Source organism: Penicillium taxi, assembly GCF_028828555.1.
Source record: "Penicillium taxi strain IBT 34144 chromosome Unknown utg000001l_segment0_segment0, whole genome shotgun sequence".
NCBI lineage: Eukaryota > Fungi > Ascomycota > Eurotiomycetes > Eurotiales > Aspergillaceae > Penicillium > Penicillium taxi.
In genome coordinates this window covers 27123-52087 of record NW_026643203.1, presented here as the reverse complement: position 1 = coordinate 52087, position 24965 = coordinate 27123, and the positions used below count along the sequence as shown (strand labels likewise).

Below are 24965 nucleotides of genomic sequence, written 5' to 3'. Positions count from 1 at the left end.
CTGCTCAAATGCATCTTTATACAATTTAAGCTTTTTATAGAGTACTTGAGAATGATGGAAGACACGCATAAGGTCTGTTTGGCGATTTGGTGTCTGAGGATCCTTATTAAGTAGCTTCTCTTGTTTGATCTGAAGCTTCGTCATGTTCTTCGGGGGAGTATTTTCAACACTAGATGATAATAGCGGCGGAATTGATGTCGGATCGTTATAATGTTTAGCAAGGCCACCATTAGTAGCAGTAACATAAGGTATCATATCCTATAGGTTAGGGAGCTTATCCAAGATCTTATTACTTACTTTCCATAGGATAGATTCCACACTCTTTAAAGGTATCTCGAATACCCAACCATCAGCAGTGATATATGCAACCGCAGTAATATTTTCACCTCTTTCAGTCTCAGCAAAATCAGGAGCATTCCCTCTGCTAACCACCTTCTGGTTTTTACCCTCTCCAGGTCGGAGGCTACACTCATCAAAGTTATAGACTAACCGCGAAGGCACACCTTGAAGGACGACATTAAGTAGATCATACCAATGACCTAGCTTAGCTGGATCTTCAGCCTGAATTCGCTTTGATTCCTTGACATTTTGCTTCTTAGGAGCTAGTTTTAGCTCTTCAGGAAGACGCTTGATAAAGCGATATACCCAATTCGGACCAATAGGGCCAGCATCTCCGCGTAAGCGATTTGCCCATACCTCAATTAGCTTCGGGACCGGCGGCATGCTCTAATTATTTAACTGAATGATCCAGCGTACTAAAGCTTCTTCTTGGATATCATTTGAAGCCTTATTAACTGGTTTTTGTTGAGATTCTGTGGCTGTCCCTTTTCTGACGCGACGAGAGAGGACACATCAATCGACACCATATTCGCGTGCAATCTTCGAGATGTTTTGTTTTTTCGCCTTTAGCAGCTTCATAGGCCTTAAAAAGGTAGGATTCAGCAGATTCGTCGGTTTTAGGCATGGTGGGTGGAGGAGATATTCAGGTAAAAGATGGTGTTTAAGATTGATCATTCTGGTGGTGAATTCTAAAATTGATCAAGCGGGTGGTGCGCATCCGAACACGGGACGTCGGGTGCGCTCTTGGTACTGCTATTTGCTTGCTTCTCTAGTATCCGGGTTGAAAGCTTGTTAAAGAACAGAAATGTATGAATATCACCTGATTTATCACTACTAACTGGTACGAACATGTAGATAATCAGGGGATTAAGAAAATGAACTTGCTAGTTATTAATTTCTTGTTTTGGATGTTTTATCAATTACCTCTTTTGAGTTACTTATTGGTGTCTCGAATAGGAAAGTGCTGCGCTAGTTCATAGATTTGATATTTCTCTATTTATTTCATTTTCATCTTCGTCCCATCAGATTCAAAGGTTTGCAAGCTTTCCAGATTTCTTGGCAGTGAAAGTTGATAGAGCATCCATGAGCCCCGGAGAGAGAACGTCGTAGGTTTGCAGACCAACAGACTTGAACTTTTCCCGAACCGAATCTGTCTCTCCGGGTGGGAATCCCTGCTCAATGATGGAGGATACAAATGCAGCGAATTGAGGCTCCTGCCATCCCTTCTCATCCGACAATTCCACATGTACGAAGTCGAGTCCATAGAAGGCATGTTCCTTTTCAATGCGGCCGAATAGGTGAACACCACATTCCTTGCAGGCATTGCGTTCAATCGTGGCGGAGGGATCAATACTAGACAAGTGTTTAATATGGAAACAAATTTATGGGCACGAAGTTACCCACACTTTCAACTTTGATTCATTGGCCTCAACGCTGACGTTGTCACGGGAAATGACACCAACCAACGAGAAGAGGGCGCCTTCTGGCTTCCAGCACTTCGAACATCCACATGCATGATTATGAGCAACGTTGCCCTTCAAGGCGACGACGATCTTGTCTGTGGGGCATCGGCAGTAGAGCTTTCCACCAGGGAAGTTAGGGTCACCCTTGGTGATGCCATTGTCAATAAAAGGGTGGATAGAGGGAGCCATGATGAGTTGAGATGTGATATGGATGTGAAATGAAGTAAATAAAGTCTGGAAATTCCAAAGCTATATAGGCTACATAGAATGTATTACTCCACTTTTCTCCGCATGAGGAGCAGTTACACGGCACGGATAAGATGAACCGATTCGGACCGTTGACTCCGTGTGAGGGGAGTATTTCCGAAATGACGAGATAAGGGATCCGTCTTTTATCATTTCTCCAACTTCTTTTCATAATCTTCAAGGATCAAATCTGCTAATCGCTCTGACATTCCATATAGAACTGCAGACAAATGAGATGACAATTGCTGTGGAATAATGGAAGCATCAATTACCCGCAGACCCTGGACTCCATACACACGACCAGATGGGTCGACCACTCCTCCCATCTCTCTGCCCATCATACTACATGTCCCAATTGCATGGTAGTTGGGCTGGAAGTTCTGGGTGACAAAGGGAACCCAGTCGTCGACAGTAGCATTGTAAGGAACGGTCGCACCGGGAAATTCCTCTTGTCTGACATATGGTCGCATCGCTGGGTCCGAAAAGAGGTCTCGCGCTAATAGAGACGCTGCTGCCTGAGCATACCGATCCAAATCATTCTCCAAGTATCGAGGGTTGCGCGTCACTTTTCCGAGGTAGGGATCCTTGTGAAGAATGTGTACATAGCCACGAGTGAACGGGAGAAGCACCCACACGCTGAACCCCACTCCTTCTGGGCTGATATCGAGGAATAGCTCCACATAGGACACATTATGATGGAGGATCAATTCTCGATTAAGTCCCATTTGTATTTTCAGCGCGGTCGAGTTGTCAAATCCGCCCTCCTGGACGGCGTCCGCGACCCACTGATCGAACTGGGAATCTAAGAGCCCTCGAGCAGTGGCCAAATCGGATGCGGAAAAAAGCTCACTCCAAGTGGCAAAGTATATCGCTTGTCCTTGGCCAGATCCATCAGTATTAATACTTGCCTGTACGCCCGTAGTAGACTGATCTTGTAGGTTCTGCCCAACTGGAAGATCAACAATTTGAGAAACCCCAGCAGCATCCAGAACAGACTTCAGTCCGATACCAGAATATTCCAAAATCAGAGGTGTAACAAGGGCTCCAGCAGCCAGAATTACTTCATGATGGGAATATACATGGAACGTGTGGGCTTCAGTGCCGAATTCAACTCCCTTTGCCGAAAGCCGATCAATCAGCACTTTCCCCACATTCTGACCGACAATAATCCATAGATTTGGTCGGCTCGCAATGGGTAGAAGAAGCTCTCGTGCTGCATCCGCCCGGGTCTGATTCGGATGGATGGTATTTAAAAGCATAGAGACACCATGAGGATCACCGCAATTCAGATCCTTCTGTGTGGGCACACCACGCCTTTCAACTGCTGTCATTAAAGATCGAATGATAGGTGAATACCGTTCACCACTATCCCGCGGGCTAACGTTTATTTTACCGTATTCACCATGGCATTTCAGATCAAAAGAAAACCCCGCTGCTATCTGTTCTTTAGTGGGTGGGTGGGCCCGCTCTTTCTTTTTGATGTATGGATAGAGGGTCTTCCAGTTCCACCCTTTATTTCCCAGATGTGATTCCCAAAAATCGATCTGAATTTTGGCCGGGCTCGTGTAAGACGCTCCATTGATCAGCGATGAACCACCGAGACATTTACCCGCGTGAATCGTCAATGATCTTCCATTAATCTTAAGAGGCACTGTTTGGAAGGCGTGGTCCAGGGATGTGCCGAAAGCTTGACCGAATGGTGTGACAGTTTCAACTATAGGACCCCGAGTAGACTGAAAGAAGCCACTTTCAATCACTAACACGCTGATATATTGATTCGTGGTCAGTCGTGCTGCAGCTGTAAGGCCTGTGAGACCTCCGCCGACAATGATATAATCAAAAACCCTGCCCGAGATCTTTTCTGGATCATAAAGGATTGTAGCATCTGTCAGAAGAGTCAAAAAGGCGAATGAAATAAATTGAATCCAGATTTTCATCTTGACGGTTGCCGTTCATTGTCAAATGGAGCTGGAGGTAGTTAAGTATGTATGAGAAGCTAAAAAATTGGAACTATCGACGATATACATCATCCCTGTTCCAGGACTTGTCTCTCATATTTTCGCACTGTGTGGCACATGACAAATAAGTAGAACACCGGTTGAGGGTCTAAGTATGGACGAATTTGCAATAGGCACTACTGATCCATGATAATATTAAGAATTCCGCCTGCAATACCCAGTTTTTTGTTGGTATGTAACGGAAGCTCCATGGCAGGGACATCTGGATTTTTCAAATCAAGGTAACCTTAGAACATGAGTGTGAAACTAGAGAGGAAGCCATGTCTACGCCTAGTGCAATGCGAAAGATATCTCTTCATGGGAAGTGAGGCCTATTCAGTACCAAGATATTCAACTACAATTACCCAAGATGCACCTGAATCGGCTACCTAGGGAGGTACATAACTTGTAAACTCTTCGTAACGAAGGAAAGGGAAATAAAACCCCTTGGACAACTCATTACATTGAATTCCTTACGGCAATCCTTGTTCATCCCACACCATTATGATTCCCAAGTTTCTTGCTATTCTTGGGTTTGGTTAACCGTTAACCATGGCACCAATAGTCAAGAATCTAGCTTTTAGGACCTGGGTGGTCAACCGGATAGAAACGGCTCATACCATCAAATAGTTAGCTTTCTTGAATTCAGTTACTGCAGATGGAAAGAAGGATTTAGCTAAGCTCAAGAGCAAGGCGAGAACGCAGTCAACGCTGAAGTTCCTATTATGCTGAAGTGCTCTATGTAGACAACTTCAGTAGGAGAGTACATTTGAAATTGACAACTTAAGACATGAAGGACATAAAGTAAATGATAGAGAATACATGGAAGAAATATGCGCTGTTTACCTATGAGAAGATCGAAAAGTTGGAAGGATTTCATTCTTATACTGTAATACTGGTGGACACCTGGGTTAGATGGCACCAACTCAACTTCACAATACATCATAATTGAGAAGCATCCTCCAGAGCTAGTTCCAGCATCTTCCCTATTGAAACTGAAAACTTTGAGAAGGGGTAAATCCCTGTAGTCACCTCGATAAGGGCTCCGGTGCTTCAGCTGACTGGCCCATGTTCCCTGCCACATACTACATCATTCTGCAGGAAAGACTTCCCCTCTTTCTCTTTGCTTTTAATTGCAATATTTCCCCCTCTTCCACTTCACATCCATCTCAAATAGATCAACCATTATTATTCAAAATGAGTGAAACTTGGGAAGTATTAGTTCAGAAGAAGCAGGCAGATGAGGCAGCCAAGATTCCCGCCGAATGGAGACTTCCAGCGGAATTTACGAAGGACATCTCGGAGACTGAAAGCACCAATGTTTTGGATGTCCCTCGTCGCTGTGGTATTCTCTCTGAGAAACAACTGGATATTACCGAGAAAAATGATGCCACTTCTCTTCTGGAAAAAATCCATCGCGGTGAGCTGTCGGCTTATGAAGTGACTGAAGCTTTTTGCATTCGCGCAGCGATCGCACAGCAAGTGGTACGAGTCTTGATAATGGGCTTCACTTATGCGACCAGGGTAGTTAACTAACTCTTCTAGACACGCTGCCTTACAGAAACACTTTTTGATCGAGCTTTGCAGCGAGCTAAGGATCTAGACGAGCATCTAAAGACCACAAGCAAGATAGTCGGGCCGCTACATGGCTTGCCTATCAGCTTCAAGGTAATATTCAACCAAACATGATTTTTTAAGGAAAAAAAAACCGCTGAAATTAATGACAGGACTGCTTCAACATTGAAGGTGTCTGCTCTACCATTGGCTTTACCTCTTTTATCAACAATGGTCCTGTTAAATCCAACTCTGCTATCGTGGAGATTTTGGTGGGACTGGGAGCTATTCCCTATGTGAAGACTAATATTCCCCAGACAATGATGGTACTTTCTCTTCCCTCTTTTTGAATATGAGATCATGCTAAAAATTTATAGGCTGCAGACTCCCACAACTATGTTTTTGGCCGAACACTAAACCCCAACCGATCTAATATCGGAGCTGGTGGCAGTTCTGGGGGAGAGGGAGCATTAATTGCCATGCGAGGGTCGGTGCTGGGCGTTGGAACCGATATTGCGGGATCAATTCGAATTCCGGCCATCTGCAATGGCGGGTTTGCCTTTAAACCCTCGACTGATCGTATTCCATATGCTGGACTTACCAGTCCCGGTCGTCCTGGCCTTACTGGTATCAAGCCTTCTGCCGGTCCCCTGGCAACATCTGTCCGGGACCTTGAGCTTTTCATGCGCCTTGTGACGAATGAAGATCCTTGGAAAGTCGACTCATCTATCATTTTCTCTCCCTGGAGACCGGTAAAGAAATCAACAGACCCGCTTCGAATTGGTTATATTCAGGAGGACAGGCTCTGGCCGGTCCATCCCCCTGTTCTAAGAGCTTTGACTCAAGCACGGTCGAAGCTTGAAGAGGCTGGCCATCAGGTCATTCCCTTGGATACCCCTTCACTCAATGACGCCACTCTGCTTTCCTTCCGTATGTTCTCGATGGATCCGGGAGCAACGGCCTTTAAACATATTGCTGCCAGTGGAGAGCCGACAATCCCTGCGTTGGCCTCAACATCCTTACCGCACAAATATATGCCATACGATTTTGCTCCGATGACACTGGAATCACTCTATGACTTGAACGTTAGCCGAATCAAGTTCAAAGAAGAGTTCCGGTCTCTCATTAACGAAGCAAACTTGGATGCAATTATCATGCCAGGTTATCAGGGCACGGCTCAGCCTCATGATCTGTATGGATTTCCTCCGTACACTGTGCTATGGAACCTCATGGACGTAAGTCAGTTCTTTCATGATTGAAAGGCAATTGCTGACATATTCATAGTATCCCGCTTGTATCATTCCGTTTGGAAAAGCAGAATCGAGCCAGGATGCCGCCTACTTGCGCGATGTGGAGTACAAGCCCCCATGTGAGTGATTTCTCCTACTAACAAATATATTCCGTGCTGATACATCGAATTAGATGAAGCCGAGTCCGTCGAAGGTGCGCCGTGTTGTGTTCAGTTAGCGGGTCGGAATATGCACGACGAGGAAGTGTTGCAGATCGCTGAAATCGTTTCAAAGGTGCTTGGAAACTGATAGGACCTTACTGAGCTAAGATCTGCGAGGTTCGCAGGTACTTTTGAAATAAATAAGGACGACAGGCATAGCGAATAGTTTTGTCGTTCCTCCCATGTGCAAACACTTAATAAGAGCTTTGATAGATGATACGTAAATCTGGGCGTAGGCACACCTTAGCTCCAAAAATGACGAACTTCAAACATTCCAAGGTTGTTTTTGTATCCCTAAGGCTGTACGAGATGCATCTCGTCACCTAGGCAACTTTAGCCGGTCCTTGGCAAAGAAGACATATGTACAAATCTTGCGCATCATCGTCTGCCTTGTTTGTTTCAATATGAGGAAATTCGAACATCACCGCTAACTAAGTACGAAAAAGAAGTGCAGTTATAGTAATTTATAGCGACAGTGTCCAAACAAGTTCGTAAATAGGTAGCAAACAGTGGTACTTTTGCCATCTTTAAGGCTTGAGACCATATCCCTTGTTGGTCAATCATTTTACCTGATTTTCAAGGATGAGGCAACTGTGCAAACTTTTCTAGATATGAGAGAATAGTCATAACCAGGCTGTTTGAAAAAAAAAAAAATATGCCGGATAGCCTGCTGTTATAGATCGCCACGATAGACCGCAGCTGTGGCGAACAAAGTCTCTACCTGCGACTTGAGCCGTGGCTGGTAAATTACCCGAACCAAATTTCAACGACAGAAGTCTCTCTAAGATCGGATTTTGGCCCAGGTACTCTGTATCTCCGCATGCTATAACCCTGGAAGGATTGAGAAGGATCCACTAAGTAGTTATTAACTTCCAAGCTCCACCTTCATCCAAGGCTGTAACCTTGGAGGAATAAGTGCTGTATTAATATTGGAAGAGATCTATGTATACTTAGTATACGGAAATTGTCTCAATATACACAAATTTTAGCCACTCGACTAGTTGATGATGTGTACTCGTCATAACTACTAGTGTGATTTAGCAAATGGGATTAGAGTGAAGGTATTGGTTCATAATTTTGGGGCCCAGACCATTGGATTTCATGATTATCAGGCTTACTAAGTGCATAGGAACAGAACCCCGGTTTATCAGTATCGATCCCAAACCATACCGTATAGCCTGAAAAGTGGAGTAAGAGGGGATCCGAATCTAGATTGAAAACTCCTGTGTTCTCTTGACTCGCCCCCAATACCCACTTTTCCCAAAGTAATCGCATTTATCGATTCCTAATTCTCCTGATTTCTGGGCTTCTTTTCTTTTTTGTTTCAGGTTCGAGCATGCTGTAGTCTTAGATAAATCACTCACACATCCCTACTGTATGCTACTTAAATATAGCCTTGCATATGTGACATGGAGCGGAGTTAATTGATGGGCAAACTACTATGTGGGCCCTGTTTTAGCCTATCTTGATCGATCCATCTTGATCCTAAATATTTTATCTACTTACCCGGTTCCATCGATCTGGGCCCTAAAAAGTCGATAAATTCTGAATCGAGACTGCCGGTAACTATTTGTACTGCCGCATAATCTACTTCTTACCTTTTTTGTTTCTCTTTTCTTCTTCCTTGGACATCTTGAACCTTGGGGATCTGTTTCAATCATGCCTCCCATGACAGAGGAGACCATTCGTACAGTGTCGTCGCTAGCCACACAACTCGGTAACCAGATCTCAGTGCATATGCTCAACTTGCTCAGCACCACCAAGGAGCTACCAGAAGGCTTTCGTGAACTGTCGCATACCTTCCTCGATACCTGTCGCATCTTGTGGGCTATTGAAGCCGGCGTGACCGAATTAGCTGCTGCCAATCGAACCCTCCCGACAGTGATCATCGATGAAGTGGAGAAAAAATTTATTTCCGCGTACCGCGATTTTCAAAGTCTGGACAAGATCATTTTGAAACTGGTCCAGTATGAGCACCGAGGCACACTGGGGAAGATCCAGCGGGGATGGAATCGCCCAGGCCAAGAGCTCAACCGCATTCAAAAGTCACTGTCACAGACCGCGGAGACTCTCCAGATTAGTGGCATGGCCTTCCACTGGTCCCTTGGAGAAGCGCATCCGGAGGAGTCAGTAGGTATTGGATATGCGAGTCTGGCTGCTGCACTCGACCGTATAGCTAAGGGCCGTTCTGTGATGGGCGTCACAAAAGACGGCTCAGAGAATAACGGCTCAGTATTATCAGTCCACAGAAAGACACCCGTTTTTTCGCCATCAGTACCGCCTGTACCTCCGAAGGAACCCCCCAACCTTATTAGTAACCGGCGATATAGCCCAAGTGAACAACCACGCCCCGAACTTCTGCAACACGATGATCACGAAAGCATCGCAGATGACATGTCCTCCGTCGTTTCCCTGAACTCTTTCTTTCGCGGTCAGCCCGCACGCGAGACCGAAACACCTACCTCTATTGATTATAGAACGTTGCATCCAATGCCAGCCAAGACAAGCTCAGCAGCCCCATCTGTGGCAGAAGTCGGCATACGACATGACAGCGATTCGGATACTGATCTGGGACATCTGATGAAGACAAGTCTGCCAGCGTTAGACGCATTACCCCTGCCGCAGCGCGGGATGGGGAATGTCAACCTACGGAATAGTCTCGCACTCGCAATACGAGGGCGTAACCACTCCATGATCGAACATCTGTTGACAAATGGGGCCTCGCCGGATAAGCTGGAACACTTTCATCCGCTGAATGAGGCTGCTCACCAATGCGACTCAGAGAGCATGAGACTATTGCTACTCTTCAAAGCAAATCCAAATATCCCAGATTCCGATGGCAAACCCCCACTTCTTTTATCCGTGGAGAAATCCTTTGTGGAAGGAGTCATGTTGCTGCTTCAAAGTGGTGCAGATCCGAACTACAGGGCGAAACCGGAGCTTGAGTCACCTCTGAGCTTTTGCATTTTTAATAGCAACATCAGGCTGATGCAGACTTTACTTGCGCATGGTGGTAACTTGAAGGAGGAGATGTGCAATGGCACAACCTTGTTGATTGAAGTAATCCGTAGGCGGGCAACGCAGCAACTTGTCAAAATATTGCTGGATGGTGGGTGTGATCCAAATAAGAAAGACGACCACGGCAAGACGGCTTTGTGCGAAGCAGTACAAAGCGACCAGTCTGCCACATTGTCCACACTCCTGGATTACCACGCGAACCCCAACTTGCCAGGCCCGACACATGCCCTCTGGTCCGCTGTGGATCGTCCAGATTGCCTTCGGATCTTGCTAGTGCGCGGCGGTGACATTCGAAAGACCCCAGGACTTATGGAGAAAGCCACAAGCATGAACAAATTTGATGCTGTAAACGTGTTGTTGCAGGCTGGAATAGATCCCAATTCAAAGAAGGATGGAGTATATACACCACTCTGCTCGGCCATCCGCGATGACCGCCCGGATCTTCTGGCTTTGCTTCTGAGCCACGGTGCTGACCCTAATCTCATGGCTTCGGAGTATCCAGCCTGGAAGTGCATCACCCACAACCGCTTGCAATTCCTGCCGGAATTGGTTGCAGCCGGCGCCAACTTGCACCAACCACCTGGTATTGCCGAGTTGGCCGTGCAGGAGAATAACTTTAAGGGTTTGCAATGGGTGGTGGAGCAAGGTGGTGCCAACCCGAATGATAGAAATGAGCGAGGGCACACAGCCCTGACCACTGCGCTCCGAGAAAACCGCCTGGAGATGCTGGATTGGTTGCTGGTTCATGGCGCTGATCCAAACCTGCGCGGCCAAGACTGGCCAATCTTTATAGCAGCTCGGTCACCAGAATTGATGAAGCGACTACTACCTCATATTACTGATATAGCTGCCCACAAAGGAGTCATGGAGAAAGCAGTACAGGCAAACCAGCTAGAGAATATCAAACTTTTGTTGGCTGCTGGTGCAAGTATAGAGTGGAAGAATGGTGGTGTCTTCTCTTGCTTGACCACTGCGTTGCGCGAGCGCCACACGGAACTCGTACATTTCTTACTTAACGAAGCCAATGCCGATCCAAATGCTCCTGGTGAGCACCTACCTCTTGTCAAGGCGATACGCCGATGCGATGACGGTGATTTCTCAATGATCGAGTTACTCCTCGCGAAGGGTGCTGACCCGAATAAATGCTATCGTGACTGGAATGCTATCATGCAAGCTATTGAGGACCGTGACATTCGTTTGCTGCAGCTATTGGTCGAAAAGGGTGGCCAGGCTGATCTCACTAAAAAGGATGAGACGGGCCAAACTGTTCTGGAAATGGCCGATAATTCTGGCTGGCAAGACGGAACTCAGCTCCTGCTGAAGAATTCTCGACAATAATAATCCTTAGCAAGTACTTGCTATCATGTTTGATTTTAACGAGGCGTACATTTTTAAAGGAATATACCTATGTTTACACCGGCTTTTCTTTTATGTAATTTACCTTGATCAATCCTGTTGATGTCGGTAGTAATCAATCTTCCTGCACACCATGTTTTGAATAAATGCTGTACCTTTTAATTAGTAGCCAAGGGCTAACTCAGTCTACTGGTGCTCAAGTCCTCGTCAGATCCACGTTTTGCGCTAGCACAGAGCCCTCTCTGCGCGTCGAAGTAAATCAAGCGGAGTGTACGAAGGATTCACTGGCGGTCTATGATGTGTGATTCTATCCGAGTGTACTGCTGTATTGATTTCTAGAGTTGGCTGAAGATCTGAGGATTCATCCTCGAGTAAATCATTTTTAGGAGCGTGCAGCCTTTCTCCGAGCATGAAAGTTACCGGCATGAGGAAATCAGGTCATTTAGGCAGCAGATCTTAATTTATTGGACCTACCAGTTTGATGGACGTCCACCCAAACCTGCTCATTATCCCAGACCAAATCAAACCAAACTGGAACGCCATGACTTTTCTAAACGATTACAAGTCGTGCGGATGGAACATCGATGGTAATTACACAGCGAATGTGTCGATAGCGACACCGATAACAGCCCTTTGTGAAGTTTTGTCACCCTCATTAAGATGATGGAAGTGAGAGCATTCAATATTTGATTGACGTTGAAAGTGAAATGTGGGGGTTTTCCCGCGTTGAAGTTAGTAGTAAATAAATAATAATACTTGTGTAGTCATCGTTGGTTCTGCTCTGACCGCCGCCTGGCAGATTATCTTCTTCTCTTTTCTTTCCTTTACTTCTAAATGCGAAGTAATAGGAATTCTATTTTGCTACCATTTTTTGGATTTCCGAGTACAATCCTGTGTAAGAATCGTATAATTGATTTCCCATTTTTCGTTCTCCCGATCGATATCAGCAGTCCTGATTTACCAGCCACCATTCCACTTGCCTTTCTGAGTCTTCTCACTGGGGATTAAGGGGATTACAATGGCGCATCTCCTATGCCTCAATACCTGGAACTGTCATTTAAAATCAAGACTTACAGACTAGCATACTCAGGCACAATCTTCTTTGGGCATTTTCATCCTGAGACCTTCAACTGCACAGGGTCCGAGTGAGGTGCAGTATCCGTCTTCGTTCTAATCTTAAACCAGTTATATTAAGCGATAGCCTAACAATATCTCGACCTACGTCGTAAAACTAAGAGGTCCAATCGCTTCAATACTCCGTTCAAATGTAGTGGATCAAAGACTAGGCTGGAATAGGAACAGCGCTGACGCTTTCAACAACAGTTTCTGAGATATCCATTTTGCATCCCGGCCCGATGAGCCTCAAACGTCCCCTGAATTTGATGCACATCTTTCAATTAAGAAATATGATTGGATAGATCCATGTTGTTACCTACAAAGTATTATCTTCCACCGGCCCGACAATCATGACTGATACCTAGCTATTCATTTGAGAAATATGGAAAAATGATAATAAAAGTGTACAAGTAAGCTTTGGGGCGGGGCGCCATGCTATCATGTTTTTTTTTCTCGTTTCTTTCTGTCTTCGTTCTTGTAGGAAATCACACGCCATGTTGAAGGGTGCACTGTTGCTGTCTGCCGCAATCGGTCTTCTTTCGACCCCAGTATAGGCGAAGAATGCCACTACCATATCCTCTGATGGCTGTACTGATCCTTCAGCTTTCAACAAATGTCTCAATAGCGCTACAACAACAGAAGCCAAATGTATCAGTGAAGCGGGCACAAACGATGACTCGGTGGTTGCATGTGGCTGGACGTTGCATGAGCAGCAGTTGCTTTGCTATATGAGTGACTGCTGGAACAAGGTAAATTAAGTTAGAAGTGATCGAGCGACTTTTTCTCATTCAACGTCTAGGTTTATTCCTGTGAATACCAATATCTTGCTTCAGAATTCCTTACCGAGAGCTCTCAGTCCACTCTTCCGTACTATCCCGCTCCCCAAGATGCTCCAGGAGGCTGTTCCTGTAACATGGGCTATTTATTTGGAAATGTAAAAATCGGCATCAACGATATTGAGGATACCTGCTAGGCCTATACATTCTCTTCCGATAACAGCGAATTTGAGTGCCAGTGCTGTGCTTTCAGCGCTGCCGTTTCTTCGTATGATATCCGAAATCTATGGATCCGAAGCAATATTAACCGAGATAATAGATACTACGGTGTTTGTCCCACCACAGATCCCTCCGAGCTAGGACTAGATACAGTTATCAAAGAAATTCAGGAGTATGCAACTTCCGTCACTGGAACCTGCTCTAATCTGGATTCTACTACTTGCTTGGAAAAGTTTAATATCTCATCCCCAGATGGTAGCACATATGTGAACCCTGCGGACCTACCAACGGGTGGCACAGAAAAACTGAGTACAACTACGGGTGTGGGCTACCCTTTGACATCACCCCCAGGCGGAGAGACTATGACGGTTGTCATTTTTAGCGCCACATATACCGTAACCGCTGCGCCTTACAATGCAAAGAATGTGGCCGCTACAAGCTCTACAGGTTCAATAAATACTGCTACGACTGGTATCACCGCTAGTTCGACCAGTACTGGGAGCAAGAAGAGTTTGGGCATTTCTGCATTCAATGTGCCCTCCATTGAGGTTTATGGAGTTCTGCTTTTTGTGGCTTTTATGGTTGGTCTGTAAATTACTGAACTGTCCATTAAGAAAGACTTGATTATGTGTATTCCTAAACTCCATGATTTGAAGGCTATAAATCCATCTCGTAAGTAAGAATCAATATCCCGGGTAGTAAAGAATTTCACTTGTATAGAGGGCTTCAGACCTGAAACATATATTCTAACACACCTGCATTCTAGTCTTACCAAAGATCTGATGACCATTACCTAAATCCCCGTCATGAAAATCTTCAATAAGGCCGGATAATTGGGGGTTCCCAGCCCAGTTACCGGGTCCCAACCCTCAACTGATTTGAACCCAGATGTGTTGCAGCCGGGGTTATTGCCGGTCGTTACGTCAAAAAAGGCCTCTGGATGGGCATAAAGAACAGGATTAACAAATCCGACGGTCGGTTTGCCTACTTTCAGACGTTCCTCGTTGATTCGAGTAAGAATTGCCGCAAAGACAGGCGCTGAAGCCGATGTGCCGCCGATCTGAGCAGGAGCTCCTCTGTTGAATATCAGGACATGGTCGCCCACGGCAGAGACATCAGGGTAGCCTCGACCAATGCGATTGTATATTCCACCGTTTGCCCCAATGTTATTATTGTTGACACCCTCGTAATAGGGGTACGTGTGGTTTGCCCTAGCGAAGTATGCTGCTACGGCCTTTGATTGCCAACTGGGCTGTTCGTATATGTTGCTGAAGCCGCCACCAGATGGGAACCGAGAGACAGCCACTTCTTTGTGATCACTGGCATGAGTGCCACTTGGGAGGTAGGTCGCGCCCGCAGCGGTCATATAAGGACATGAAGCAGGGAAGTCAGGGACAAATATCTGACCATTATCGCCCAAGCAATTGCTAGGAGTAGGATCACCATTCCGTCCAGCCACACCAGAGTCACCGGAAGCAACCACAACGGATACACCCTGCATGCCTAGCTTCATAAATTCATTGCATTGACGGCGCTGGTAAGAAACCGGAAGATCTGCCTCTGCGCTGCCATAGGAGATTGATATCACGCTGGGTAATTTAAAGACCCCACATTGCAAAGTTCCCTTGTATCCCCCATTCTGAGGATCCGGATATGTGGGATCGAGGTTGGATATTTCGCTACAGTAGGAACCATCAATAGCATCAAGAAACGTGTTCAAGAAGCCTTTGAAGGTATAGTTATTCTCATATGGCATGTCGTCTGTCTGGAAGAGAATTGAATTTTGGGGCCAAATAATGGGATATGAGATTTGGAAGTCCAAGTCAGATTCAACGCCAGAACTGAAAAGAGAAGCTGGTGCTTGTGCTCCGTCAATTGCGTCTAGCACTGGGTGAGTTCCTTGGGGAATTTCGCTGGAGTGATTCTTGTTAGAGAGACGAATTATTAAAATAAATATAGGAATGCCTCACCTGGCCAGAGTTGAGAAGAAAAGGTTTAGATCTTCTTGTGAATACACATCTCCGATCCCTTCGAAGATACCCAGCTCGTTGCCTTTAGTAGCCAATGTGCCATTGCTGATATTGTACATGGCTGTTTGGAATGAGTATAAGTATTAATGTCACGTAAATGTTCATATTAATGTTTGTAGTATATCTCACTCTTGATACATTGTGGCGTGATGGTAATATCACAAATATCAGTACCGTTATTGATGATATCCTGAAGAGACGCATGCGGTGGCTCAATAACCGGAGGCAAACCGTTGATACTCCGTTTTTGGATGCGAGAGGCTGTAGAGCTTCCAAATTCCCGCAATGCAACTCCTGGAGTAATGTAGTCAATATGCCCACCCAGCGAGCTTGGAATATGATATCTATCGAAATGAGCTTGGTCAAAAAGTGTAATTGGAGAAACTCTCTTGAACTCACTCGCTGCATGCGACATATTGTCTCCCTGTTTCTGTATGCGAATAGATATGATATTCAGTATGGAGTAAGCGTTCTAGTTCTTCAACCCTGGCATCGAACTGAAGCCACTGTTTGTTAACAGATTGTGAAATACGGCCCTGGGAGATGTTAGAAGACTCCAGCCACGAGCGGACATCATCAATGTTTTGTTGGCTTGGTGCAAAAAGATCATGCACCTCCGATTGTGACATGTGTTTTCCGTAACGACTCGAATATGGATCAGACCTGAGCTCATATGGATGTTAGAGATCAGAATATGTGAAAGATGAGATCTAAAGGAACATATGGTGACTTACATCTTCATAAGGAGGTCATGGCCATAGCCCAGGTTGGGCTGAACTAAGCCAATTCGTACGGGAAGTGATGTTGTTTCATCGAGCCTTTGACCCTTGTTCCAGTAGCTGGGGGTGGACTCCCTTCGCTCATGGACAGTGTAGTGGCTTGGACCGGATTGAGCCCCCACGAGGGTCAAAAGCCTCAAGAGAAAAATAGAGGACTTCATGCTTGGGAGAATGTCCACAAATATCTACTCACAATATCATGGAATCTTGGGAATTCAATTGATTTTACCGGAGAGAGTTACATTTATATCAAGAAAAGCCAATTTAATGACTCTCCTATCTATCCACACTTACAAAGTTCCAAATTTTCTGTCACATTAGGAACTGATGTCCAATCAGTGATGACTTCCAAGGCCTTTTGAGCAGCAAACTTTTGTGTATGTGCCTCACGTTGCAGATTTTGACTTGATTAACCTTGAAATTAAGGTAGTGTTATCTATCATAACGGGTCATTTTGATTTGAGTCAAAGGCAAGAGTACCACTTGGGCAAAATATACCTAGTCAAGAGGTACCCACAGCAATGGGGTCGACCATTCATGCCTCTCGTTATGCTGTACAAATCGACAGGGTACTTGCAATCTACGAAACCTGTTCAATAGTTCCCAAAACACTAATCTAGTTCTAGTCCCACGGTTCAGGCTCAGTACACCCCTATGGAATCATGTGAGATTCTAAATTTGATCTCCGAGACCACGTAAATATTTCGTCATTGATCTCCCAGGTACCGGGGAGTTATCCATGGTAAATACCGACAGAAAATTTCCACATTGGGAAAGTTTTCAGCCAAATGAGATTTCCATGTAGCCTCAGATTTCTATGAATTAACTTTGGAACCTCGGCAGGTGTAGTTATCATGTGAATACTAAATTTTTCAGCAGTTTGTCATTGCCGAGAAAAGTGACATCCAGTTATCGATAAAGAATATGCGTCTTCGTGAGTTGAAGAAGAAAAAGAAATAGAAACCCTTGCAAGTCGTACCTAAGTAGTAGGATCCTGAACATTAGAACCTTCTAATTAGGTCTCATAAGTTCCTGAAGGTGTCTGAATTATATGATAGTTATAGTAAATTTTATCAGAGACTCTTTTCTGTACCGCTAAACGTCCTCCTTGGAACAAGGATCTAACAAAGGATCCAGTTGGATATTTTAAAGTGAAGGGATCCAGTTCCAGCCAATCCATTTTTCGGATTGATTCATTTTGCTTGGACATGTCCAAATAAGTAATGATGAGAGATGAACTTCCCTTTTCACGAATAACCCGGCTTTTTCCACAGCTTTATGAAAAGGGACATAGTGGAAATCAATAAGCACGCAAATTTGGTTCGCATTAGTATTAGAAGAGCTAATAATGGCAGTGAGATTCCGCGGTAAGTGATCATTGAGAGCAATGTTATCTTCCTAAGCACGATTTTTAAGCTTGATATAGACCTTAGAAAACCTTGACAAAATGACCATGTAAAGTTCTCCAGTTTATGCTATATTAAAGTTTCGAAAATACACCTAATCAAGACTAAATTGTATATGGTCCGCCGAGAGACCGAAGAAGTAGGATCCATGATATCTCGGGATGCCTTGGTCTTATATATCGCTAAGCGCAATTTAAATATGTATACACTTGTTCCGTTCGAAAAATGGTATAGCCAGGAGCACAATCGATATAAAGCCGGTCGTAGAAGTTAGCGACAAAAGTTTCATTAGGAATTTGGCTGATCAAACTTTGAGGTCAGACCTGAACTTATGATAGGGAATTATATCTTCTACTTTTAAAACCGCAAGAATTTCCAGGACGAAATTCATGCCCTTGTTTGTTGTGAGTGTTTTATGGGGTGGCTGGTGTATTAAACATCAGGGACTGAGGTGACTCCTTTTAACGCGATCCCTTTTATTGGTAGAAAATCAATAAACAGTGTTTAAGCATCTGGCCCTGGGAGGTGGAACAACATAAAAATAACCTTATAGTTAAGAAAGGCGTAGGATTTGGCACATTGGAGGTCTATACTACACTATAGAATTGATCTATGTTTTCCAAAACAGTCTAGCCGTCTCGCCTTACACTCTATCATATAGCGTTGTCTCCAGTTTGAAAGATATTTTGGAGTAGCTGGAATAGGCAAACTTGGAAGCTGTCCAGATGGCCCAAATTTAATCCTTCGCGGATTTCAGAACCATCGTAAGATCGCAAATAACCTCTCACGTCTGGTGAGTTTGATGGAAAAGTCATGGCCTTTTCCTTATGCTCTAAGGATATCTATATCAATACATGATATCTTAAAATACATTTGTATCGCCCAGCTTAAGCTCTATAGTAATAGGCATAGGTATGCTTATATGAGTAAGAAGGTGAGATAGGCGGAGAAAGTAAGATAAGATCAGAGTAAAGTAACATCACATTGAAGTTATAGAGGTACCTGAGCTTTAGGCTTCGAAGATTGAAAACTATAAAGGGGCTTATCTTCAGAGACTATTTCTCTTCTCCTTCCCACGCTCTTCGCTGAATATTGAACCACTATAAGTTCATTAGCCAGAGATTTCTTTAGCAGTATAATGACTACATGATACGCGACAAGATTTAGTACGTACACCAGATCAGCGTGATTACGACCTAGTTGTTCGTTGTGAGGTCCTTGCTGCTCACAATGGACGAGAATGTGCATTCATACAGTTTGAGCATGTCGAAGATGCCTCCGAAGCTCGCTTGGGGATACATGGTGTTTACGTAAATGGTGATTCCCGGCCACTCCGAGTGAGCTGAACCACTCTTATTGCTCAGCCTGCTTGCTCCGTTCCTCGCCCTGTTACTAGTCATTTTGCTCTTCCTTTTGCTCTTCCTTTTGCTCTTCCTGCATCTCTTCCTGTAGGTTCGCTTCCTGTTGCTCCTGTGCCTGCAGCAACTTCCCCGCTCTCCCTTCTCTGGCAACACTCTCTGCGGAAGGCCATGCTACTGTGATCAGTGAAATTGCCGCCCGTCAGGATACTCATTCTCTTCTCTGCTCTGCATACCGCCTCTGCTAATTGAGAATGCCCGTTGGGCTACCCGTCGGGTTGCTCGTGCTCTTGCAGCAGTGAATACTCCGCCTAATATTTCTTTTGCACTGCCTTTAGTTCCTGCTAGATACAGTCTGATGTCTGCACACGGTAGATATTTCAGTGAAACTCCCCTAGCACGCACGCCTCCAGGCTATGACACGTGAATGAAAAGAATGCCACTGTCTCCATAAAAGATAAGATAATCCCACTGCGCCGCTCTTATGGCGATGTAATCCTATTCCAGGAAATCTTCACAACCAAAGGGTATGTTCGTCACCAAGACTGGTCATTGGTCACATGAGTTACGTCGATTGGAGCCCCTCAATTAACACTTGCGGAGCAAGAGCAGCTTGTCTGAAAGGTCATCTAGACATGATCTAGTAAAAACGGAGGACCGGACTGAAAATAATATCAAAAACATGGGAGTGAAAGCGAGCGAGTATTTTAGTTTTAGTCTCTCTTTTGACATAATTTATTCATGCAAATTGATTTCCTATTCAGGTGCATAAAAAGCTGTTATCATACATCATATATTAACTATAACCTCTTTTGGCGTTTTAGTAATATACAAATAATATCTTCATACCATGTATAAAAGTCATGTTTAGCGCTCTTATAGCTGTGAGTATCGTGTTAGATATCGCCGTAAGATTATCAATATAATTTCTCCATAAAACATGGAGCGACAAACACTATTCAGCCTCTCGATTTGACATTCTCAGTAGTAATTTTCATCATATAGAATCATCATTCATATTGACTAGGAGATTCGGCTGAAGCCTTGCTCAGATCTCTTTCACAATGCACGCAGTTTTCCTTGAAAATGGATTATTTAAGCCATATGCAGGGAGATATCGGAAGAAAATAGATTCCTACACCGGACAAAAAGCTCAACCTGTTTAAAAATGGCCGATTGAATTTTCTTACCCATACACAGATATAAGTAATAGTTAATAATACTGCAGAATGAAGAACGGGATGTGGATCCGGCGACGGGATTTGTGTCCACCTCTCACAATCAAATTCACATTCCATATTTAAGCCTGTTTTTTGCGACCCCTCCAATGCTTCTTCGATCCTTTCGACCTTTTTTATTCTTCCCCTTCGGGATCCTTCGGGATTAATGAAACTGACTTAGTTCAATTACTGTTCCTGCCCGGGCAGGGCAGTTTGAGGATAGCAATCATGGTTCTAGATGAAATGCTCTATCTCAATCTTGATCGCCCCTCCAACTTGTCAATGGTGGTGACGCCACCAGCAGAAAATGACCCCCAGACAAAAGACTCCATATTTGCCGATGATCCCTTGAGGCGTATCTACCGTCTCACCCCGACACCCACGATCGTTTTGGATGGCTCGCTTCGGATACTTGAGGTTTCGGACAGCCATCGTGCGCGATTTCATCATGATCGAAGCCAGCTAATAGGCTCCAGCATCGATAAGGTAGCGCCAGAGATTATTCCCGTATCGGATATGCTATCCATGACCCACGCGTTGGATTCAGCCATTGCCACACGCACCGTCCAAGTCCTCGGCTCTATTAACCACTCGCTCCGAATCACTCCAATCTGGGAAGACGACAACCTGATATATATCTTGCTGGAGGTGCACGACGTCAAGCGGGAAAATACTAGGCCGAAGCTCAACCATGAAAGATCCCTTAACGAGACCTACAAGATTTTGATCGATACCGTGAAAGACTATGGTATCTTCATGTTGGACACCGGCGGCCATATTATGACCTGGAACTCCGGCGCAGCAATTCTTAAGGGTTACACTGCAGATGAAGTCATTGGTCAACATTTTTCTATATTCTACGGACGAGAAGATCGCCAGAAGGACAAACCAGCACGAGAGCTCGAAGTATGTTTGCGGGAAGGCAAAGTAGAGGATGAAGGGTGGCGATACCGCAAAGATGGTAGCCGCTTCTGGGCCAACGTCATGGTCTCACCTATCTATCAATCGGATCTCCATATTGGCTTTGTCAAGGTAACTCGTGATCTGACAGAGCGCAAGGCTGCCGAGGCACGACTCATAGACGCGTTCGAGGAGTCTTCGAAGCTCAAGACCGAATTTTTGGCCAACATGTCGCACGAACTCCGCACTCCCATGAACGGGATGTTCCTTGCGTTGACGATGCTGACTAGGACCGAACTCAATGATGATCAACGGGAATTTTCGTCCATTCTGGAGGACTCGACATCGATTCTTTTGCAAGTTATCAATGACATACTGGACTACTCAAAACTGTCATCTGGTTCATTTTCACTTAACGTCGACGTGCTAGATGTGCCCAGCGTGGTCAGCGCTGTCATACGGAACTGCCAATCAGCATTGAAGCCCAGCGTTGTATTGACAAGCTCAGTCGATGCGGACTTTCCACAGAATCTCAAAGGTGATCCACTGCGCTTTCGACAAGTCCTCCAGAATCTCGTCAGCAACGCCGTGAAGTTTACGGAGGAAGGACATATTCACGTCATTTCTTCTTTCCAGTTGAATGAAGCGGACCATCAATCTTACGACATTTCTGTGCAAGTGGTGGATACTGGCATTGGCATTCCGGAGGAAGTCGCAGGAAGCACTCTTTTCACCCCGTTCACTCGGTTTGCAGACACCACGACGAGGCAATATCAGGGAACTGGGCTTGGACTTTCAATTTGCAAGAGTTTGGCGGAGCTGATGGACGGGGCGGTCGGATTCCATCCAAACCCTGAGCGCCCAGGGAGTGTTTTCTGGATAAAAGCCAAGGTGGGACGTATTGGTATGCCGTCCTTACAACCACGACTGATCACACCAGCCCTGGGAACATCATTCGACCCGTCGAAACTCCTCGAAAAAGTCGCTCCACAGAAACAAATTCTTCTTGTTGAAGACAATAAAGTTAACCAGATCGTCATGATCAAGCTATTGGATACCCTCGGCTTCGGTCGCGTGGATGCGGCCTGGGATGGCGCCGAGGCTGTGCGCATGGTAAAACAGAAGCCTTTTGCGTACAATGTGATCTTGATGGATATTAGCATGCCTATTATGGATGGCATGAAAGCAACCGAGCATATCCGCCAGATCAACAACGACGTTCCGATTATTGCACTGACCGGTAATGCCTTAAAAGGTGACGCCGAGATCTACCTTGCAAAGGGCATGAATGATTACATTGCTAAACCCCTTCATCGTCGACAGTTGGTTGATATATTGTGGAAGTGGTGTGGGTCATAGTCCTACATACTTCCGCTAATGGTCATCATTCTAAATTAGTCCTCATCACATTCGCAACCAGTACGATATCAGAGGTCAACAGCCACATGTCTTGGGTACTTGTTCTCACCAAGAAACCGTTCATCACAAATGTTCCTCTTCCTCGCACGAAAGTTGGTAACGCCGTTCTACGTTCGTTGGACATTTAAGACAGATCTCGCTGGTTCCCTCTTACAAATTTTGCTTATCAATAAGGTAATAGCTGAATTGGTATGACAGAGCACTGAAATATCTCCTGGAATGTGGGCTTTTGAGCTCCTCAACTGGGATTCACTTTCGATCCGCAATCAGATGCTCTCTATATGAACCACAGAACAAAACAATATGAAGGTCTGCCAGCCTGGATGGACCACCGACGTGTGATGCGTGGCGTGCTTCTCAAATTACATATTTCGTGCAGCCATCATACCATTCCTTCTTGTTCTAAGAAGGGCGTTTCGAACTTGGTGTTGCGGTTTTGTAATTGTAAGCCCCGGATAGTACTAATGCCAAGTTGTCTTATAGAAGATTTATTGTATCATTTGCCGTACTTTATTCAACTGCACGAACTGACTCATTTGCATCATTTATCTTGAGTGGAAACTGTCCTTTCGTCCTTTCATCTTCATTCCTTGAAGATTAACATTTAAATGTTGTGTATTATATATTCAATTGCATGTGGTATGAAGACCCATTTCTCTGGAAGATTTCTTTTCTTAGTAATTCTGAACTGGTCAAAAATGATGAAACTGGACGGAAAATTGTGGGTGCGGAATTCATCCGCGAAACAGCTTGATTTTTCTCTCCTTGATTCTTTGTATTTATTTAGCCAACGCCAAAGCTGTGGTTGCGCTATGAAAATGTGTTTCGTTTTTCGGATATTGGTCAAGCTCGATGTACTGGGAATTAATTCCACGTTGAGATTAACGTTCAAAGATAGATTAAAGATTGTGATCTGAAATAATCGAGCTCTAACTTCAGAATTACTGCGATGGACTTGTCTTCAGACTTTATTTCCTGATAAAGACGTTGGTAATGCAATAAACCCCTTTTTATGGAAATATATGACTCAAGAATTGAGTCGGAGGTGTGAACTGTTTCATACATTGTACGTAATAGGCCAAGATCGTCCGTGGAATCAAATGAGAGAAGCCTGATGAGGGACCGTGCAGAATGACTATCTTCTAGAATTTGAATGGCTCCAGAGGCGAGAAATTTGTCAGCCTTTTTCGGATGTCCGATGCTTGAAGCCTCTTGATATCCGTTTCTGAAAGCAGAGGGAAGGAACACTCGCGTGGGCGGGTATCCATCAGATCTCGACGGGAATCGTGTCGATCGCGAGTGTTTGGTAAAGCGATCGGAGGGTTCGGACGTGGTTATAAATGCTGTTGAGCACGAACTGACCTGACGATCGTTTTGGGTTTCGAACTGCTTGGATCGCAGCCTGGCAATCAGAGAAGATGACCATCTTTGTGTAACTGGAGTCACTTTTTGAATCCTGTTAGAGCTTGGCGAAATGGGCAATCGCCATCTCTATCCCGTTGAGCTCCGCAACGTGGACTATTGAATCCTCCTTGGCTGATCCAAGGTGCTTTCTGAGGAACACACCCTCATTTAGGGTCACGGCGGAAGCGCCGATTTGGCCCTTTTTTCCCACTCCCGTCCGTATAGTAAATAAGTGTCTTGTTCTGTTCACATTCTATGTTGTACATTGAGGCCTGGGCTACCTCTGGGTCTGGTTGAATAATGCATGGGATCCGTGCCTCTGATGGTGCCAGAACGAATGATTTTCGAGTTTCCCACTCCTGAGGTGTGTCGATGTTGTGTTGTTTGTGGAGCTGGTGCCAGAATGCCACCCTTCTTGAATCTTAGTACTTTAAGTGGGCTCCACCCGCTGCGCTTCCTCTCTTTAGCATCTCGTGTGTGTCTACTTAGACTCTCTGGTCGCACCCATTGCGGCCCTGTTTGGATTCTTAGTGCTGCTTACTAGGCTAGTTGATCCATGAGTAGCTTAGCTGGTGGAAGGTAGAGCTCCATGTTGAGTGCCGCCGCGCTGGTCGATTTGACCAAAAGACATTAAGTAGCTTCGACAGGCCTACTTGCATAGACCACTACCCTAGTTTTCCACCTAGTAAATCTAAGGCTTCAGGTTCAAGGTGCACCAGGCCTTTCCCCGTAGGTGTCTCTTAGTTTGCTCCTTAAGCATAACACGGGCAGGCTAACTAGGACGACACCGCTTTGATCGACTAGAGTCGGTCTCAGGCCCTCAGTGCGAGTGACCCTCAGTGCGAGTGAGGTAGTTAGCTCCCGGCTCTCTGTACACCGACATGCGCATCCGTCCTCTCGGGTTATATAGATAGT

At 45.1% G+C, this 24965-nt stretch overlaps 8 protein-coding genes across 8 annotated transcripts; 4 read left to right on the top strand and 4 right to left on the bottom strand.

Annotated features, from left to right (window-relative positions):
- Positions 1-1367: 1367 nt before the first annotated feature.
- On the bottom strand, positions 1368-1991 carry N7495_000017 (S-(hydroxymethyl)glutathione synthase; the record flags this gene model as incomplete). The annotated part of the gene is made up of 2 exons (XM_057202687.1): positions 1368-1692; positions 1744-1991. The coding sequence occupies 2 exons, from the start codon at positions 1989-1991 to the stop codon at positions 1368-1370; spliced, it is 573 nt and encodes a 190-aa protein (XP_057066760.1).
- A 206-nt stretch (positions 1992-2197) lies between these two features.
- N7495_000016 (GMC family oxidoreductase) lies at positions 2198-3985 on the bottom strand (the record flags this gene model as incomplete). Its single annotated transcript, XM_057202686.1, has 1 exon — positions 2198-3985. The coding sequence occupies one exon, from the start codon at positions 3983-3985 to the stop codon at positions 2198-2200; it is 1788 nt and encodes a 595-aa protein (XP_057066759.1).
- Positions 3986-5242: 1257 nt separating this feature from the next.
- Positions 5243-7137, top strand: N7495_000015 (putative general amidase; the record flags this gene model as incomplete). The annotated part of the gene is made up of 6 exons (XM_057202685.1): positions 5243-5530; positions 5591-5713; positions 5773-5925; positions 5977-6834; positions 6884-6968; positions 7022-7137. 6 exons carry the CDS (start codon positions 5243-5245, stop codon positions 7135-7137), a joined length of 1623 nt encoding a protein of 540 aa, XP_057066758.1.
- A 1571-nt stretch (positions 7138-8708) lies between these two features.
- On the top strand, positions 8709-11405 carry N7495_000014 (ankyrin repeat domain-containing protein; the record flags this gene model as incomplete). The annotated part of the gene is made up of 1 exon (XM_057202684.1): positions 8709-11405. One exon carries the CDS (start codon positions 8709-8711, stop codon positions 11403-11405), a length of 2697 nt encoding a protein of 898 aa, XP_057066757.1.
- A 1695-nt stretch (positions 11406-13100) lies between these two features.
- Positions 13101-14127, top strand: N7495_000013 (uncharacterized protein; the record flags this gene model as incomplete). Its single annotated transcript, XM_057202683.1, has 2 exons — positions 13101-13219; positions 13539-14127. 2 exons carry the CDS (start codon positions 13101-13103, stop codon positions 14125-14127), a joined length of 708 nt encoding a protein of 235 aa, XP_057066756.1.
- A 200-nt stretch (positions 14128-14327) lies between these two features.
- On the bottom strand, positions 14328-16504 carry N7495_000012 (S53 family peptidase; the record flags this gene model as incomplete). Its single annotated transcript, XM_057202682.1, has 5 exons — positions 14328-15447; positions 15505-15625; positions 15694-15908; positions 15964-16227; positions 16299-16504. 5 exons carry the CDS (start codon positions 16502-16504, stop codon positions 14328-14330), a joined length of 1926 nt encoding a protein of 641 aa, XP_057066755.1.
- A 2441-nt stretch (positions 16505-18945) lies between these two features.
- On the bottom strand, positions 18946-19149 carry N7495_000011 (uncharacterized protein; the record flags this gene model as incomplete). The annotated part of the gene is made up of 1 exon (XM_057202681.1): positions 18946-19149. One exon carries the CDS (start codon positions 19147-19149, stop codon positions 18946-18948), a length of 204 nt encoding a protein of 67 aa, XP_057066754.1.
- A 1406-nt stretch (positions 19150-20555) lies between these two features.
- fos-1 (sensor histidine kinase/response regulator Fos-1/TcsA) lies at positions 20556-22586 on the top strand (the record flags this gene model as incomplete). Its single annotated transcript, XM_057202680.1, has 1 exon — positions 20556-22586. The coding sequence occupies one exon, from the start codon at positions 20556-20558 to the stop codon at positions 22584-22586; it is 2031 nt and encodes a 676-aa protein (XP_057066753.1).
- Positions 22587-24965: the final 2379 nt, after the last annotated feature.